This window comes from Hippopotamus amphibius, chromosome 10 (assembly GCF_030028045.1).
Source record: "Hippopotamus amphibius kiboko isolate mHipAmp2 chromosome 10, mHipAmp2.hap2, whole genome shotgun sequence".
In the NCBI taxonomy this organism is placed as follows: Eukaryota; Metazoa; Chordata; class Mammalia; order Artiodactyla; family Hippopotamidae; genus Hippopotamus; species Hippopotamus amphibius.
The window spans coordinates 115646431-115666702 of record NC_080195.1 but is presented as its reverse complement, the minus strand read 5'-3'; the positions used below and the strand labels follow the sequence as shown (position 1 = coordinate 115666702).

Here is a 20272-nt window from a genome sequence, read left to right as displayed (position 1 = left end):
TCCAAAATTGTGGCGCCAACCACCACACTTCTCCACAAGGAGTGCATCCCGGTTTCCCCCAAACACTTGTCAGCCCTTTCCACTGCAGCCACTCTGAGGGGCAGGGGGGTTCACTGTGGTGTGACTCTGCATTTCACTGTAACTAATGTGACGGAGCGCCTTCTCATATGCTTAACGGCCATGTGGATATGTCCATTTGCCCATTTTCTATTGATTGGTCAGTCTTCTCAGCTGATTTCTGAGTTCTTCCCACATCCTGGGTAAGAGCCCTTCCTGTGCAGCTTGCAGCCCTGGTCCACTCCGTGGCTGCCCTGTCGCCCCCCAACGGTGCTGACTGATGAAGAGAGGCTCTGACTTCCATGTTGCCCAGTTTCCCATGCTCTTCCTTTCTGGCCAGTGCCTTTCTGTCCTATTTAAGAAACACCTGGTGACCTCAAGGGTGTAGATATACTCTCCCATATCTTCCAGAAGCTTTTCCGTTTTATCTTTCATTAAATAATAAGTACTATGTATGGGGTGAGATTCGGTTGACTAAGAACCATTTACTCATTGAATAAATCTTTATTCCGTGTATTCAAACTCTACTCAGTGCCTTGGCTCAGACCTCACGCCTCTCCCTCAGATGCTGGCGAGTCTCTAACTCTCCTCCATGCCGCCCCCTAATCCTCCGCTGCTCTCTGCCTCCACTCCCAGGTCCTAACCCTTTCACAGCACCGGCTTCCAACCCAAAGACAGCCCCCTAATAGCTATAGGATAAATCCAGCCCTGAAGCTGACGTGTGCTTCCGAAACCCGGCGGCCAATACCTCTGGAGTCTCACCTCCGAGCCCTGCCCCACCCCTCAATTTCTAGCAAGACGGAGCTCCTTTAGAGTTCCTTAAATAACTGCACTTTCTCTGCCTGAAACTCACTCTCTCTGCACCTGCCACCCAAGCCACGCCCACCTGGAGACCCTGACTCAGCCCATTAAAACCAAAGCTCCTAACACCAAAAAAGCAAATAACCCAATCCACAAATGGGCGGAAGACCTCAATAGACATTTCTCCAAAGAAGACATACTGATGGCCAACAGACACATGAAAAAATGCTCAACATCACTCATCATCAGAGAAACGCAAGTCAAAGCCACAATGAGGTATCACCTCACACCGGTCAGAATGGCCATCATCACAAAATCCAGAAACAATAAATGTTGGAGAGGGTGCGGAGAAAAGGGAACTCTCTTGCACTGTTGGTGGGAATGTAAGTTGGTACAGCCACTATGGAAAACAGTTTGGAGCTTCCTTCAAAAACTAAAAATAGAACTACCATATGATCCAGTAATCCCAGTAATCCCACTACTGGGCATATACCCAGAGAAAACCATAATCCAAAAAGAAACATGTACCGTAACGTTCACTGCAGCACAAAACAGGTGCTCAACGAATAACTGCTGAATGAATCAATCTCTTAAAGCCTAGCTCACACAAGAGCACCTCTGCAAGCCTTCCCTGGTACACATCAGGCACTGCCGATGCACCCACGCAAGCTGCCCCTCCCTCCTTGAGCCCCCCACGCCCCCCGGAACATTCCGCTCTCACTGCCTGGCAGCATCGGGCTCCGACGGCCTGCTTACACGGCCAGCTCTGTGCACTCCACTGTGGGTTTCTTGAGGGCAGGTGGGACCCACTTCTTCCTCATGTGTGGACCCTCTCCCCCCACACTGTGTTTACCACAGTGCCCAGCAGGTAATCAGCTGTTTCTTGAATGTTGCTGGGCAGTTCCTTCTCTAAGCCTTTTCCCCTTCTTCTGAGGACCACTGGCTCTTACTGGTGTCAACCCCTTTCACGGCTACCGCCTCCTCCTGTCCACTCCTACACCTCTCCCAGTTCAGGTCCTCAGGGTACTACCAGCGTAGCTAAAAACGGGGAGCTCTTCCTGGAGGGTGATTCCACGACGTCCACTAAAAGCTTTAAAGATGCACACATCCTTGCACTAGCCATTCTACTTGTATGAGTGCAATGCACAGAGATGCTGCGCAAGGATACACACTCCTGCAACCTCAGACACTGCTGAACAACCCGAATGTCCAACACAGGACCATTAAATAAATAGCAGTTCTTCTACAGACAGGAAGGCCAAAAAGAGAGCCTCTTCCTTTAGAACATGCAATGACGTCTCCTTCTGTATATCTGTCTGTATTTTCCAAATTTATACAGAGAAAATACTCAACTTTCAGTAAATGGGCGGAAGTTTTTTAAATGCTGTAGACAAAAAAGAAATGCTCTGCAATGGAGTCATGTGAACACACACAAAACTGACGTAACTTCACGGCTGTTACTCTGTGACCCCTAGCAGCTGTATGGGGTAGGCAAAATTTCCATTCTCACACATTTGCAATAGGAGAGCTGGCCCCAGGCCTTAGCTCACACCCCTGGGGTGCATGCCCCACCATGGAGGTGGCATCTGGCCACCACAGTGCCTCCTACTCTCAGAGAAGATATTTTAAATCAACTGATAAACCAACCAGGAAGTACCAGGACATGCTTTACAAACCACAAGAGCAAACATAACACAGCATTTTCTACAAAAGAAAAGCCACAATGAGAAATGCACAAGATGGTCGCAATACTGAGGCTTTCGGCTGTAAAAGGATGAGCCCCCGCAGCCTAAGCCTAGACGAGCCACATACCGGCCCAGCCTGTGAGCTGCCTGAGGCCCTGGCCTCTGTGCCCGCGCTCTGCCCAGCCCTGTGCGGCAGAACTCTCCATGCCGGCCTCTGGCCGTGGACGTGAATGTGAACAAAGCTCACCAGAAAGCTAGCCAAACACAGGAAATGAGTGTCATTGGGAGAGTAGAATCAAATGTACAGAAAAAGTAAACAATTTTGAGTCTTGAATTTTCATTGTTTCCATAAAAACTTAAAGAAACTCTAAGAATAAACTTTCCAGGTTAATTGCCAAACCACGAAACTTAAGATATAACAACCCCCGCCCCAAAAAGACCTAGAGAAAGAATCTCAATCGGGAAAGCTGAGAGAAGGGTTCTGAGCCTGAAGCCCCACACGCTCCGCAGGGCAATCTTGTGAAAGAAAGAGATGGAGACACTAGTAAGGAGTGTCACGCCGAGACCTCACCTGCCTGACCACCCTGAATTCGCATCCCCTCGCGGGTCCCCGACCCACACGCGTCCACTGCTGGGACCCGCAGGGCAGGGCGGGGAGGGCGGGGGGTCCCAAGGAGGTGGGCTGCTCAAGGCCCACGCTGCTGGCCTCCAAGCTACACTGTCGCCCTGCAGCCTGCCCCTCACGAAGGACGCCTGACTCGGGACAGGAGCCGAGCTTGGGGACGAAAGTGGAAGGCACCTCTGAAGTGAAGCACACAGGACAGGTGGCCCACGGAAGCGCTGCGCCCAGGGGGTGCCAGGCGCCCGCTGGGATCAACGACAATGGCTGAGCAGGCACCTCAAAGGGCCCGGATGCCCAGCCCACTGCCCTGACACAAGGGGACGCCAGGCAGGGCGCAGCCACACAAGCACCAGGGGGACAGGGAATGAGAATCCGTGTCCTCAGGGAGGAGGGGACGGGGCAGAAGCAGAGAAGCGCAGAGAAGGGCGACAGCTGTGCCGGAGAGGGGGCACCGCCACGCAGGGCGCAACCCCTACACTTGGGAAAGGGAGAGCGGGGTGCCAGCTGGGACGGGAGCCGCACGGAGCTCCCAGGCCCCCTACGGCCCCCAGGAGGACAGGCGTCCCAACCCAGCCCACCGCCGGCCAGCACGCGTGCAGGTCTCTTTCCAGCCAAGAGGTAATAAACTGACCCGTTCCGTCGACATCTACAGAACTCGGGACACAGGCCAAGCCAGGCAGGCAGACCCGCTGCACAGCGAATGAGTGGGACACTGTCCCCACACGCAGAAGAGAAGGGATCCGCAGTGGACAGAGATGCTGGTGGCATCCGCTCCACACCGCTGCCCTGGCCACCCGCCAGGTCCACCCCCACCTCCCCCAGTGCCTGCCCAGGGGGCTGAGTGGACCGCGTCCCCGGGCCCTGCCTTCCAGCTTCCGGAGGCCTGGAGGGGCCGAGAGGTAAGTGTGGGCGGCACCCAGCTCCTTCCTGCAGGGCCAGCGGCCCCCAGAGCGCCCTCTCCTCTCTGCAGCTGCCTAGTTAACCCTCTAAGGCAAGAAAAAGAATTTGAGAAAGATTTTGTGACCGGTTGGGCCCAGCACTCAAGAGGCTGGCTCAACCACCGTCCATGGTCTCCCACACCTGCCCCAAGCTGTACACCTCCTAGAAGTCCCTCCTGGGATGACCCCAATTTGAACGCGCCAAGGCTGAACTGCTTGGACTCTAATACACACCCTGTGTTTTTCCCCAATCCACGAACAAGACAAAATCTCTACGTTAGTAAAATCTCTACGCACCCACGAACACAGGTGGCGCTGTCCCACTGAAGAAGCAACTCCCCCCGCCAGCCCCCCCAACCCCAGTCTGTACAGCCAGATCAGAGTCGCCAAAGCAGCTTATCTAAATCTACTTGGTGAGAGGCAGCCACAAGAATATCATCTCAAGGTGGAAAACTATTTTTCCTCACACTTGATTAGATGTCCAAGGAAAAAAAATAATAATTTGACAAAAAGTCTTAAGTTCTCAAGTTTATGACTCTGCTAGCCTAGGCATCTCTTCCTTACAAATTAACTAAAATAATTTCTCTTCATTTGGGCCTAAAAAGAATGTTTAAATCTCTTAAGGTTATTTCAAACTAAGTGTGGAGCCTGCTACTTAGTTTTCTAGGGACACAACACAGAAACCACTATGCTATGCCAACTATTCCTACCACGGTTCCCCAGGTCTTCTGGAACTGTGCCCCAGCAGCCCTGGTGTGGGGCACGGGGGGAAGGACAGGAGCCTGGCTTGGAGGACCTGATTCTGGGACTAGTTACGTTACCTGTAAGTCTTCTAACCGCTTCCAGACCCACTTTCCTCATTTATAAAATGGAATTAGACATCCACTTCGATCTTAACCAGGGAATACTGGGGGGGGGGGGTTGCCCATGAGTCCTCTACTATATGTAACATTCTGTATGTGCACATGTGCATTTTCCCATGTAAAGAGGTCACTGAAACAAAAAAGGTGAGAACCCTCAGACTGGCCAGTCATTAAAGTTCCCTTACCTCACTAAAATGTTTACGATTCTATGGGCAGGAAAAGAGCTCAGCAGCCCTGGGGGATATTACTCTATGAAGACAAGCATTTCACTATAAATAAAGGACTTAAAGCTTCGCTGACTGGTGTTTTTCATACACACGTGCACACACGTATTCACAACATACCTCCGTTAAACTCTGTGCTACTAATGAACGTGGCACAGCTTGCTGTGTGTCACTCACATCATTACCGCCACGTTCACGTGCAAAATCATTTATCTGAAAAGACAGTTCTGAAATAAAACAAACGTCTACCTACAAAACCTAAATCTGCGTGTCCACCAGGTGAGTAATCTTTATGCGTGAAGACCAGCTCCCACACAATAAGCCAAAGTTACCTTAAAAAATATGAAGAAACTGACCTAAGAGGCTTGCTTTGGGCCAGTGAGAGTGAGCTCCACCGCGCTGAGAGCAGAAGTTACATTTTTAAGCAATTAATTAATCAGTGTAAAGGGTAAGTAGGCAAACAATATAGTAAAAATCAAGGACATTCAGAAAAAGGAAACTCCCCTAAGCACACACGCGTTTTCTACGCCAACAGTCGGGAAGCGGGGAAACAGGGAGAGGAGAGGACTCACTTCCAGGAGCTTCAGCTCCTGCACACAGCTGTGCAGCAGCTCTAGGGCGCGCTGAGCCACCTCCCATGGCCTCTGCAGGAAGAGGAGCAGGGTGCACTGGCGAGAGAACAGGTAACTGCGCAGATCTAACAGGGTGGCTTCTTGCCTCTGTATCAATTCGCGCTTCTCCATATCTATGGGCTTTCGGAGGATCAATCCGTTCCAGCTCTTCACCGGCTGGCAGAAAAAAGTCAGCCAGTTGGCACCATCTAAACAAACACACATCGTGAAAGGCGCTGACTGCGGATTCCTCCACCTCACTGCACAGGACCGTGAGCCCTGGTGGACCGACGGGCGGCTTGACGACACGACCGGTTAGGCCCGAAGCGCCAGCCCGCCCCTCTATTCTGCGGGGACCCCATCTAGGGTTGCAGGATGGGGCGGGGACCGCAAGGACACCCGCCCGGCACCTGGCATTGGGGGGACAGGACGTAGGCCACGAGGCACAACGCCATACCAGACCCAGAAGGTTCTTGGCAGGTCAGGACGTGATGAGACTGCCGAGCCGAGGGTCAGGGACACCTCAGGCTCTGTGGGCAGTCGGCCCCAGGAGCAGGCGTGAGGCCCAGGCAGGAGCGTGCTGTGCGGCCATCCCCACCGTGCACGGAGGAGCGGCCTGGCCCCGGGACCGTGCTGCTCTTTTTATCTTCCTTCCTCTCCACACTTTTCCTGACTTATTTAAGCCTCATGCCTGGCTGCAACTCGACCATGTCAATACCTGAGTCACTCTCCTAGAGGAAGGGACTGCAGGCACAAGGAAGACGTAGCAGCAGGAAGCAGAAGGGAAAACATTCTTTAACTGCCAGAAATTTCCAACAAGGCTCCCCAATTTTAACTTATAGCCCTAAGACTCAAATGTGATCTTAAAATAAACATAAGAAGCTGCAATAACAAGTTACTCAACCTCTATGAAAAACATGTTTTAATCTACCTTTCTCACTCCAAAAGAGAGGTGTCACGGCCATCTCATTCTACGCTCTCATCAGGAAGTGACTCAACGCTGGTGCACTGATGTTGCTAAATGTCTGAAGTGCCAGCCACAGCCACAGCAGCCTTTACGGATCTGAACTTAGACTCGGCTGATTCAGGGCCCTCTAAGTGAGGTGTCCCCCGACCCGTCAGGGTCCCTTTCCCAGCAGGCCCCTCTGCCGGGGTCCCCACCCCCGGCACTCCCCTGGCTCCCCGCACATTTCGGTCAGGCCTCTCCTCAGAGGGCCGCCCAGGCCACCTGTCTAACACTAGACAGTGCCCACCGTCACCCTACCCCCTGCACCCGTGGCCTCTGCTGCAGCCTGCACTCACTCGTCTCACTATCTCACTCTCAGTTACAGCTTTGTTCTTCTGTTTCTGTTTCCCTTCATGTAAACTCCGTAAAAGAAGGAATTCCATTTTGTTTCCTACTGTGTTTAGAACAGGGCCTGGCACAGAGTGGGCTCTCAAGCAAGTACCTGCTGTACGAATGAACAATCTTACTATTTAGCTGCTCAAGTTGGTCTAGGCTTACTTTTGGATTTTAAATTGCCCCAGGTTTCTTTTAAATTGAGAGAACAAAGAAAGTACGTGACGTATAATGTAAGAAGTGTGTAAGCTATCTGAGATGTGTATGTATAGTGCAGATATGTAAGATATAAGAAATGGGATTTTACCTCTTCTAAATTTTTTAAACTTAATACTTTGCTTTGGTTATATGTTTATGTTTGTGTCTCAGCAAGTAAAAGATCCAAACCTGAACTGCATAAAAACTGTTTTGGAGTGCGACTCAACAGGTGACATTTCATCACTCCCAGAACAAGGGTGGCGCCCACGGTCCACACTGACTGTCCCTACGGGTCTCTTAGCAGACACTACGGTGGCTCCTTGGAATCACGCCTCTCTTCAGACACTGTGACAAGTGTTCTCAAAAGAACCCCCAACGAGATGTCTCTCACAGCACTGCTTGTGGTAGCAGGAGCAGAAACAACCCAAATGTCCAACACTGGGGGCGGCTAAATAAAGCCTAACAAATCCGCACCGCGAGGCACTCTGCAGCTATTACCAGGAAGGGCTCAGACCCTGCGGTGTCAGCTTGAAGAGATGCCTGCAATGGACTGTCAGTAAGAACAAGCAGCTACGGACAAACGGCATGATACCACGATGCCATTTCTATCAAAAAACGTCAAGCAAAGAACAGTGAGCAGAATTATAAACTTTCCCTTCGTGTCTGGGCTGCTGCGCTCATGCTGTACTTCTAGGAGACTTTAAGACAGCCTTTAAACGTTTAGGAGGAAGATGACCACCTTTACAACGGTGTCATGCAGGACTCTCTGTAATGAAGGAACCCTCAAATACGACAACGACAGCCTCTCAGCAGAAGAAAAAGGCCCCACGCGTACGCCAGCAAGCAGGCACAGGGTCAAAAGCATCACTAGCCAGCTGTGCGCTGCAGGAACGACACTTTATGTCTGAAAAGCAGCTTCTTAAACACTTCCATTACTCAAAATTTCTTCTACAAGTGTAAGTGACTAATTCTTAATTCTCATTTCATTTCCTATAGGAACCATGGGAATATATCCTACATCATCTGTTTTTCAAAAAAAAAAAAAACAAAAGATGATCTAATCACTAGGTAAATAAACAGCGGCTTCCATACTATTCAAAAGTGGGGGAAGTGATGTTGAAAAAAGCATTTGTCTCTAAGACTTCGTTACTCACCCCCAGCACCAAAGTTGACAACATACTGAGAAAACAGGGCATCCAGCTCATCGTACTGCACCAGGGCGTCTTCAAACTGCTGCAGCATCTCAAAAACAAAGGCAAGTTCCTCCTATTTACCCAAAAAAAAGTTTGAAAAAAAAGCAAAAATATACATCAGTGTTTTGAACCAAGCACCCGTGAACGACGACAACCGAGACGAGCGTGTGGCCCTGTGGGTCACGCTCACGCTGTGCCAGGAGAACACCGATTCCACGGCCACGCCGGCCGACGTCCACACACACAGGACCAGGGAGAAGCAGGGCAAGGCCAGCACGCTTCCTGGAAGCCCCCCGCGACCTGCAGGCAGATCGGGCCTGACTGGTCAGCCTCTCTCCTCGGTGTTCCCCCTGCTTCCCCAGCACACACTTTTTCATTAGAATTCTGCTGTATGGAAGAGTGGAATCTTCACCTCCATTTACTTATGTAACGAACTATTTATTTATATATAGTCTATATCTATATAGACTCACGGATACTAATTTCACCCCTCGGGTTAAACCCAAGTCTGTCAGTACTTCCTCCATTGTACAAACTGCCCCCGCTCTGGCCATCAGGAGGCTCCTGGGGGTGGTGCACCATGTCCTTTCACCAGACCTCCACCTTTCCTTACGCACCTCTTTACCTTCTGGTTCTACATGATATTGTATTTCCCCTACACCAGCCCTGGAATCAACTGCTTCCATAAGGAGCCCTGGCACCTTTTACTGGAGAATGCAATTTAGAAACCAAGATCTTGGCACTAAGTGTGCTCACCGCTACTGAGGTGTTATTTTTCTCTCGGCCCCAACAGAGGAGAGAGCAAGGAAATACGTGTACAGGTATCAGCCCTCACCTACACACACACATCTATATTTGTGAGTCTACTAGCCCGCCCACCAGCCAGACAACCATGGGTTCACACTGATTCCAGACCAACACCACTGGGTTCATTTAGACTCCCTTTCCTTCTTTGTTACTCTTAAAAATAAGTTTAATAAGCTTGAAGGGTAAAGAGACAGGGCAATCTGAAAGATCTGTCATAGGTCAATCACACATGGAATTATGAACACATTCAAATTCCCTTATGTGACCAAAATCATCCAAATGCCACTACGACAGAAGTATCAGAGTAAGAGATAAACTTCAAAATTTCTAATGAGAATTGGTCTTTTATTTATTCAAAGTGCATTATTTTTTCAGTAATTAATATACAAGTGATATTTAAATATGAAAATTATGCTTTTTCAGTCAAAACATGGTAAACAAGAACAAGGAACCCTAAGAGCAACATTTGTATCACTCTGCAGTGCTAGGAAGGTCTCCTCCCCCAAACTACTCTATTATACATCCCTTTGTTCACTTAGGACTTTTCTTCTTAAAGAGAGGGAGTTGATTACACACCACACTTTTGTAGACTAGAGTAAAAAAAACAGCTTAAGACAATCTTTTGCTGGAACTGAAGGTTATAAAACCAAACTACAGAGGAAACAGTCTTGGGAAGTCATAATCAAATCACAGAGCCAGGCAGGGCATGGACGTCTCTATCAACAGGATCATGACCTCTGCTGGGGCTCCTGCGCCTAAGCCATGTCCACAGCAGACACCCCAGGAGGCCCGAGACACTAACAAAACCATAATTACTTGCGGACAAGGCCATTTCATAAAAGGCTAGATGCCAAGCTCTGAAGCAGCAGGGCAGCTGATGGAATAATTACTCAGGAGACCATCTCTGATCCTCCTGAATAAGCCAAGAGAATGAAGCATCATCTGTTAGCTACTATACTGTCTTCTGTCAACATGAATTACCAAAGAGAGCTGCCTTATTCATAAAGAATGAAAGAGGGAACGAGAGGAGAAGGAAACAGCCTAGTTCTGTGTAATCAGCCAAGTACCTGCACCATGAAATATTCACAGAAGCTCCAGCCTGGCTCAGTCCTCTTCTCCCTCAAGGTTCTCATGTCATCCTCAAACTTGCCTAGGTTTTTGGTAAAAGACATAAGAAGCAATGTCCTGAGTTTGGTCAGGAAGGCATTCCAGGATTCCTGAGTTCGGGAGGAGTCCTTCAAGGGGTCGGACAGCACGACACACCTGTGGAGAGATGAATGCACTGTGCAGAAAACCACAGAACCACTGCCCAATGGTGACCACTTTCCTGGGGTGCAAGTTGACTTCCTCCCTCCCCTTCCTTTCTTCCGTCTCTAACTGGTGAAAAACATTAGGCCTGTGGTGAGAAATGAGATTAGGAAAAGGCTTCATTGTGAACTGATCTAATGCCACATAAGCAGTCAGTGCTGTCCCCAAGAGAGCTGCTGCAGAACAGACTGGAAAGGGGGAGAGGGGTTTATGGTGAGTCTTGAGTCTTAGACCCCGTCTCCAATGCTCTCTGTAAAATAAGGTGAATGTGTCTCCCTCAGTTCCCAAACCCCATTTGCCCTGCCCCCTTCAAGAACCTCTTTTGGTTCCTTACAATTGACAGACTAAAACTTAGATGTTTTAACCTGGCACACGAGGACCATGACGACATGGACCAACCCAGCTGCCTAGCTTTGATCCCTACTGCCTCCAGCTCGAGGCCACTCAGCTTCCCATGCTCTCCCGTCTTCATTCAGCACCTTCCCAGTCACCCTGCACAACATGCTCAGCTGACACATCCTCACTGAACCTCTCCCCAAGCCCCCGCCCCACCGTGATCCCATGACACTGATTCCACAGCCACTGACCCTGGAAACACTTTCTCTCTTTGTTGGTCTGGGCTCTCCCACCAGACTGTGAGCTCCTCAAGAGCAGCATTAATAAATGATTAATAAATAAAGGCTTAGAAGGTTATGGCTTAACTTAAAGGTATGATACAATTTCACTACAAAAACACCTTGTATCCATGGTATAAAAATATCAAAGGCATAAAATTACAAGTGTTTCCAATGGATTTGGAAAAAGCAACATATTCATCCAAGAGGTTGTAAAAGGTAACTTCCTTTGTCCTCAATAACAACAATTTACAAAGATGAATAAATCTGAACTCAAATAACTTTTAAATGTTGATGCTATGAGTTTCAACATTTCTTCCCTGTAAGTACTTTACCTGAACTGCCAGCAAATCGGGAAATGAATGGATTCTAAGTTTCACTTTCTCTAGGCCCCATCACACCTCCTGGAGGAAGGACTAAACCTATGGATTATACATCAGTGGACAAAGGGAGAGACAGCCATTGTCTAGACGGTGCACCACGTGAGTAATCAGTACCAGGAAGAAAACTAAAATCGGCACCTGGCTTTCATCCAGTCATTTGCCCCCACTAGACCCTGTTTCTTCCCCCGAAAGAGAACGGGGTCCGGTTAGCTCGCTCCTGTGCCCCTCCCCCGAGGACTAACGTGTATTTATTCCCCATATGAGCTCCTAGGGTCTCTCAGCCCAGCAGTTTCTCCTGAAGGCATTCTCAAGGACTGTCATCATCCCCATTTATTCCTGACCAGACACAGAGTCCTCTGTGCCCACAGGAGTGGGTGAAAAAGGAAACGGACCCAAACACCAACCACCAAAACGGTATTTCCCTTCCGTGACCTGGTGCGTGTCAGCCAGACAATACATTCATAACCCTCTCTTATCCCTCACTACCACCTTCACGTCTACTGTTTCCACATCTTCTCTCACTACTCAAACAACAAACTATGCTTCCGAAATTCACACTGAGCGTAATGAACTCATAAAGGGAGAACCCACAACAGCTCCTCCAGTCAGGCTGGTGGGGCTGATCTGGAGTAGAGCCGCGTCCACAGAGCACGCGGCTGCACCGTGAGGAGCTCTGGGCTGGGTCCCCACCAGTCACGGGGGGCTGCTGGCACAGACAGTTAACACGCAACCCTCTGTTCCAGCGATACTCACCAAAAGCCTGAAAATGCACAAAAACTTTCACTGAGCAACTTTCCTTTTAGGGAATTATCCTAAGGAAATAATTAAGGATGCAGATAACATCTGAGCTAGAAAGATGTTTATAATGTTTATATAATAATAATAAGCAAGCAATAACTTATAAGACCAGCAGAGGACTGTATAAATAACTTACAGTGCATTAATACTATGGGATATTATCTATTAACTAACAACAATACTGTAGAAATACATTTATTGTCCAAAGAAAAACTTTTGTATTAAGTGAAATCTATACTTAAGGAGTATAGATTTGTCAAAGATGGCTTTGCAAATTCATGAAAATCAAAATGTTAGAAGGCATCTCTAAATACTGAAAACAAAATGTTAAAATTTTTAGTAAGTTAAATTTTATGTATGAAAAATAGTCATTAAAAGCAAGTTTGTTTTAAATGGGCCTAGCAGAAACATACTTTTGGCAATTAGATAAAATTATAATATAGACAAAAGTAACCAATAGACATTTCGAAAAAATTAGTACACAATTTGAACTTTTCATAAGTTTAGACTAATATCCCCATTGGTACCAATTTATTTACTTAATAAAATCCTAAACAAATATGATTTCTTTTGTTATATGAAAAACCACTCAGAGGCCGTGTGGGTTTGCCTTTGGGCTCCCCCGGCTCAGTATTTCCTGCAGCCTGCTTTCCCAGCAGGTGGTAAAGCAGCTCTCTTCCCCAGGCCTCAGGGCGGTCCACCCTCCTTTAAGAACAAAAGTGTGATTTACACCTGCCCCACAGAGGGGGAAGGACACTCAGTTACGGAGCATCTCGTCAGAATGTTGAGCTGACTCCTTTGAGATAACTACTTTATGAATAACTGACCTTAGGAAAAAGTCCCCACAAGCCCAGACTGCACGAAATTTTCCTAAGATAAGCCATAAGCTCGGCCACCTAATTCAAACTTTTAACTAAAGCAAGCTTGAACGTCACCGTGTGCCGTGTTGTGTGGAACACAGAAAGGAAGCCCGCACGTGGCTCCCTCCCCTGAAGAACCATCAGCCCCTCAGGCCGCATCTCCTCCCTCAACTCCTCACGCATCCCTCATCTCTTCGCCCCCAGAGCAGGCCAGGTCCCCTAGTCCCAGCTATTGCTGCCCTCTGGAACCTTCCAACTGAGCACCTGCCACCGTGAAGACCACATGTGTGATAACCTGGGTATGAAGGAACGCCCGCCTCTGCCACTAGACCTCGCCGCGCCAGAGCAGGGATGAAGCTCACCGCTGCACCCCCAGTACCTGAAGTGCTGAACCAGCAGATACAGACTAAACCTGGCCAGGTGTTAAGACATATGCTGGCCGAAAGAGCTAGGCATGGGATCCCTGCAGACAGGAAGTGAGCTACCCCCAGGAGAGAACAGGGCCCAGACAGGGCAGAGCAAGAGAGGAAAGTAAGTCCAGGCACTAAAGTTGCCACCGAAATTTCAGGTTCCCTTTTAAGGTTTCTGAAGGAGATTAAGCCAGCATTTTTTAACTTCTGTTTTAAGGAACTCTTACTAGGTGTTAAGGTAAACAAACAAAACACAGGGTCCCAGAACCAAGAAACATCCAAGGAGCTCTGCTGTACACAGGCTGCAGACTTCTCAGAGCCCTTCCTGTGCAAACGCCCGTCACTGGCCTTCCAAGGGGACCCACTATGGTCTCTCCCACCATCACCAGACCTCGGGGCCTCCTTTGCCAGGCAGCTTGCTGCAGATGACTGTTCAGAGTTTCTCGCAGGGCAGCCCAGGAACTCCACGAGGAAAGGGACCTGGTCTTCTCTTCAGCACTCATCACATGCTCAAGTGTCAGGCACAGGATGGGTGCTCACAGAGCAAATATTCACTACCAGCCAGAAGTCTGTAAACTGTGTCACCCAGACTACAACCCGATGAGGTAAAATCAAACATACACTTACCTGTCACTCTGTTTATTACAAAAATCATTTCTTATTTTGTCCACAATAGAAGTTCGGGGAAGGATGTTGGTTTTGTTTTTTTTCTTGGCATCATTTTCAACTACCACTATTAACCAGTCCATGGAGCTATGAGCTTTCAGAACATTCTGCCACTTGGTGAGGTCATCTTTTACTGTAGCTTTATACACTTCAGTATCCTGAAAGTAAATAAGTCATTGTGAAATCAGGAAAGTCAGCACCCTTTAGGTTACACGGCAAACGTGTCCAAAAACAGAGAAGACAGCATGCTTTTCTGCTCTGGGACGGGGACGCACCACGAAAGCCCAGCGCCGGTCCTGACTGCTGGCACTCTGGGCAGGCTCGGCGCCAGGCCCCAGGTACGCACGTCCCCAAGACCAGGGACCCCAAGGGGAGGTCCAACAACGTCACACAGGAAGAGAGGGAGAGGCAGAGGGCCGAGCAAGCTGCCCACAGCGACACAGTCTGCTAAGTAAGTTGGGACTTTAGAATCCAGGTCTGCAGGGCCAGAGGCCTGGGCCCAAGCACGACAGGGTCCCATCCAGTCACAGCCCTATCTCGATGGGAGAGGCGAGCGGCTCGTCCCGCTGCACGCTGGCTGCCATCCCAGGGGGCGACCTCCCCGTGGTCTCCTCCACAGACCCTCAGCGCTCCGGGAGCCCCCAACCTCATGCCAGGCGTGGGCCACGTCAGAGGCAAGGTGGCTTCAGAGGTGCATCCGCGCGAAGAGGACCATCTAGGGCTTTTGAAAGCTGTTCCCATTCACGTGGACCCACAGGGGAGCCTGGGCCTAGAACCCAAGCTGCGCCTGACTCAGAGCCCCACACGCCAGCCTCAGAGCCCCGCACGCCAGCCTGCCAGAGAGCAGCCCGCCTGCACGGATGCCCAAGGCCAGCCTCAGCTCTCTCCCAGAGAGGAGCAGAGAAACAGAGCTTTCTTCCCTTCCTAACTCTGGTTACAACTGACCTTATGCTCCATAAATCCACTTAGCAAATGCAGAGTGAAAATCTAAAACCAAGGTGCCTAACTCATTTCAGTATCATGCACTTAAAAACCTCTGGAAACTACAATGAATAGCTAGTGTCTAAATATATACTTTCCCCTCTTTTAATAGAAAGATTCCTTACTATCCTGCCCATATTTTCTCTGGATTTTTTAGTCTCTCTCAAATAACGCTCATGTGATTGATTCATGAATGAGTTAAATCTCAAATTCTGTATCAAGTCCCTCTTTTCGTTTAATTAGTAAGTGAAAAGTTCCAAAAGGTGGTACTTAAAAATTTTAAAAAGTGCTATGTCCTCAGTTTAACTTCGAAACAACTACAACCTAAAAAGCATCTTTCGGTTAAAGATCAAGAGGAAAACCATCCTGCAAAAATCTAATTTCTGTGAATTAATACCCGGCAGTAACACATGCATATCCTGCATGTTTCCCGTACGGTGGCCATGCTCAGGACCGGAAGTCTAGGTTTGACAATGCCGGTGTTCTGTCAGAACCCAGATGCATGATGCCCGGAAAGTGAAATCAAAAGGCCGGGGCGTCAGCCACAGACCCCAGCAGCTTGAACATCAAGGCGAAGACACAAATCACAGGGCCCTCCCAACCCGCCCCCATCCGCACAGGAGCAGCGAGAAGCCGTAAGTCCAAGGCCATCCCAGGGCTGCTTCTGGGCACCCTTCACCAGCCCCTCTCTTGGGGACGCCCTGTGTGCCAGCTTGTGGGGACTCTCGGGAAGAGGCCTCACTGAGCAGCAGGCTGGACAGAGCCCCCAGAGTCCTGGAGGAATCAGGAGTAGAGAATCCAGCTTATCACTCATGACGGTGAGCAAAGAGTGAATACTCCTGAAAAGGCTCGCTGACTCTGCAGAAGAGGAACCCAAGCTGAGCCACTGAGGTTAAGGGTCTCTCAGGAAACCACAGTGAAGAGAGGAAGAACCCATCACAGGGAGGAAAGGGGACAAGGGGGCCTAGTGGGAAGCAGCCGCCCTGGTGCCGGAGCCAAGCTGGGTGAGGAGGGCATCACAGTGCAGATGACAAAGGACGGGTGTCCCAGGCCAAGCAGGGCCAAGAGGGCCCCGTGTGGAGTGGTGGGTCTCTGGAGGTGGGGAGGGGGTGATTCAGCACAGAGCCTCAGCCCCAGGGCAGGGGGCCCCCACCACGGAGCAGCGGAACAGCGTGACAAGAGAAGGTTCATAGGCAGAGACGATTCAAATAAGCAAAGAGATGGAGGATGATGGGTGCCTGGCTTCCCCAAGCCGGGGAAGGGCGTTACGAACACCGAGAGGAAAGGAACTAGAAGCGGCCCTGTGCTGCTGGACTAGCACTGAGTCATGTGTGTAGACACACGTGTGTGCAGACAGAGCTACGTATGGAGGCAGACACCCATGTAAGTGCACGTGGGGGAGGGCACATGTGCATTTACACACGCAGTCTCGACTGTGCCCACCGAGAGGCTCCGCAGCAAAGAGCACACCAAGCTCTAGAGCTTGGTTTCTAAATACACTTTCCCACTAAAACACCACCAGGGCTCCTTGGAGAAATGACTGACCCCGGGCTCAGGACAAGATGACCCTGGAAGGGGTGCTCAAAGAATAAGGACATTTCGAAAGGTCACAGAAATCTGGGACAATGTGAGCATTACAGTAAATAATGATAGTAATGGACTACACTCCGAAAACCAGAACCCTGTGAGCGCATCCTGATTACCAATCAATACAAGGGATATCACTTCCAGACAAGATGAAGTGACAAGGACCAGACGGACACAACTACCTGAAACACCCCCCACAGCCAAAAATGAACCAAGGATTTTCAGGACTCTGGACCTCAGACAACAAAGGACAGTTATTCCTGAGAAAAGAAAACAAGCGGGGTGAGCCCTGCAAGAGGCCCAGGTGACTGCCCAGAAGGCAAAGGGAGGGACACTGAGGTCAAGGCTGGCAGACTCCCTGTGTGGAGGAGACTAAGCCCAAGAATCCTGGGAGACAAAGGCAGGTGGCTTCAGAGGAGGTTAGAGCACCAGAGAGGAGACAGGGGCACAGGGAGGTCCCTGGAGGTCTGCAGAGCGGCCCCTCGAGTACTCAGCAGGGAACTCATCAGCATGTGCGTGTAGAACTACACAAAGCTACGGAGAGGAGAGGCCGTCTGGCAGGACTAGACCCCCACACAGGGCAGGAGCAGTACTTACTCTCACAGGCCAGACTGAAAAACCTCTTAATCCACAGGGCACTAGACAGAGAACACAGGAAGTAACAGATAATTAGTCCTAGACTAGTCACTGTTCCAGACCGACCAAGTCACAAAGGCAGTCTCTAAAAGGACCAAACTTAAAAAACAACTTAAACAAAGCTCAAGAAAACTTCTAGGATTCCATAAAATATGAGCACCAAACAAGATAAAATCCACAATGTCTGGCAACCAATAAGAAACTTCCAGGCAGGCAAAGAAATAAGATATATGACCCATAAAAAGCAGACAAACCGTTCAACAGAGACAGGCTCAGAAGACACAGACCATAGAATCAGTAGACGAAGCCACTGCCATCGTGACTGCTGCCATGTTTCACACGTTCACAAAGGCGGAGAAAGACTGATGGTAAGCAGAGACAGGGAAGATATTTTACAAGAAGAGGGACAAGACCCCTGTGGAACTCCTAGAGATGAAAACCACAACATCTAAACTGAAAAATACACTGGATGGGATTAAGAGCAGAGTAGACACTGTAGAAGAAACAGTCAGTTGATGTGAAGGCACAGAAACAGAAATTATACAAATGAAACAGAGAAAAAGACTGATGAAATGTCTGCAGTACACTGAGCTGTGGGACTTCAAATGGCCTCATACATACGTAACTGGAGTCCCCAAAGGAGAGAAGAGAAAGAAGAGAAAAAAAATTGAAGAAATACTGATCAAAAATGTTCCAAATCTGATCAAAATTATAAATCTCAAAAGTCAAACAAACAAACAAAAAAACCCAAGCACAAGAAATGAAGAAAACTATACCAAGGCCTATCATAATCAAACTGTTTAAAATCACTGATAAAGAAAAACAATCTTAAAATACCAAAGAAAAGATACTTTGTGTACAAAGTAACAAAGTCAAAAGTCAAAGATTTCTCATTGGTAACAATGGAAACCAAAAGACAGTAGAGCAACATCTTTCAGGCTCCGAAAGGAAAAAAAAAAACTTCAAACTAGAATTCTCTATTAGGGAAATACTTTCCAAAAATAAAGATGTCCTCAAATATACAACAGCTGAAAGAACTCATCACCAAGGGACCTGCACTATACAGAAGGTGAAAGAAGTCCTTCACGCAGAAGGAAATTAACACCAACCGAAAATCTGGATCTACAGAAGGAAGGGGACACCCTGGAAATGGTAACCATGCACACAGATGTGAAAGACATGTTTTCCTGTGTTTATTCTCTTTAAAACACAATTGATTGTTTAAAGCAAAAATAGTGACGATGTACTGTAGGGTCTACAGCACACAAGATTGAATGCACACCACAACACAACAAAGGGGAAATGAAAGTGCGGTGCTGTGATACTCTTACACTATGTCTCAAGTAGTACAGCATGACTTGAAGGAAGGAGATGTTACAGTGTATACTATAAACCCTGAAGCAACTACTGAAATAACACAACAAAGAGTTTTACTCTTAAATCTAAAATCCCAAACACTGTCAACTTGCTCCAGAAAATGTTCTTAACGGATGGTAAGAAAAACTATGAATAAAACAAAACAAAAACTAAAACAGGGACTTCCCTGGTGGTGCAGTGGTTAAGAATCCACCTGCCAATGCAGGGGACACGGGTTCAATCCCTGGTCCGGGAAGATCCCACATGCCACAGAGCAACTAAGCCCGTGTGCCACAACTACTGAACCTGAGTGCCACAACTACTGAGCCTGCACGCCTGGAGCCCGTGCTCCACAATGAAAAGCCACTGCAATGAGAAGCCCGTGCACCACAACGAAGAGTAGCCCCTGCTCACCGCAACTTAGAGAAAACCCGTGTGCAGCAACAAAGACCCAATGCAGCCAAAAAATAAATTTATAAAAAAATAAAAAGCCATAAAGAATGGAGAAACAAACCAGATCCCCAGAGGAGAAGATTCATGATCATTAAACTTCCTCTCTGTAACTTTTGTAAGGTAATCCCAATCAACACACCCTCAGTCTTTGGTTTTCTCTTTTCAATGGCTGTTCCCGTTACCTATGGTTTTGTAACAAACCGCTACAATATGTGGTGGTCCAAAAGACTTCCTCTGCTCACATATCGACACCCTGGAGATTTGGTGGACAGCTCGTCTGCTCCACCTGGTGCCAGCTGCGGCCCTGGGAGCAAGAAGGCAATGACACGTCTGCTATGGACGCTAGCCTGTTGACAGGATCTGCACACCTCCAGACAGCCTTCCTACGGGGGCACTGACTTCCTCAGAGAATGGTGGCCACGCTCTAACAGCAAGCATCCCAAGAGGATGCAACAAAAGATATTAGCTTTTACGACAGTCTCAAAGTCACAGCGTCCCTGCTGCCAGTCTGAGGCCCACCCGGATTCAACTGGAGGAAACACAGACCCAGGCTCTCATGGCAGGAATGTCACTGCCATGCAGAGAAGAGCATGTGGGGTGGGAGACACTGGTAGAGACATTTTCGGAAAATAAAATCTGTACGCCTAACAATCCGATTCTAAAAGTTATATGGAAAAGACAATGCATACTAGCCAAGAGATTTATTTTAAAAGAACAGATATCAAAACATATTATAAAAATGTAATTAAATGTAATTTAAAAAGTCTGGCACAGAACAGACAATGACCAACAGAACTGATATGTGCAGAATATTTTACATAAAGGATGTTGGTTTAAAATAAAGGTGACATTTTTAATAAGTAGGGAAAATGTAGGCTATTA

The 20272-nt window shown here is 48.5% G+C and overlaps 1 protein-coding gene across 11 annotated transcripts in view; it reads right to left on the bottom strand.

Annotated features, from left to right (window-relative positions):
* The window catches only part of TRAPPC10 (trafficking protein particle complex subunit 10), a 78817-nt gene that overhangs the window by 29752 nt on the left and 28793 nt on the right, over window positions 1–20272 (bottom strand). For 9 of the 11 annotated variants that reach the window (XM_057696525.1, XM_057696530.1, XM_057696526.1 and 6 more), the window contains 4 exons: window positions 14339–14535; window positions 10406–10601; window positions 8493–8604; window positions 5763–6010 (listed from right to left, as the gene is read on the bottom strand). In XM_057696525.1, the coding sequence (XP_057552508.1) occupies window positions 5763–6010; window positions 8493–8604; window positions 10406–10601; window positions 14339–14535 (753 nt within the window). Of the gene's footprint in view, window positions 1–5762; window positions 6011–8492; window positions 8605–10405; window positions 10602–14338; window positions 14536–20272 lie in introns of those variants that run through there. The other 2 variants (XM_057696534.1, XM_057696535.1) reach the window with 2 other exon arrangements.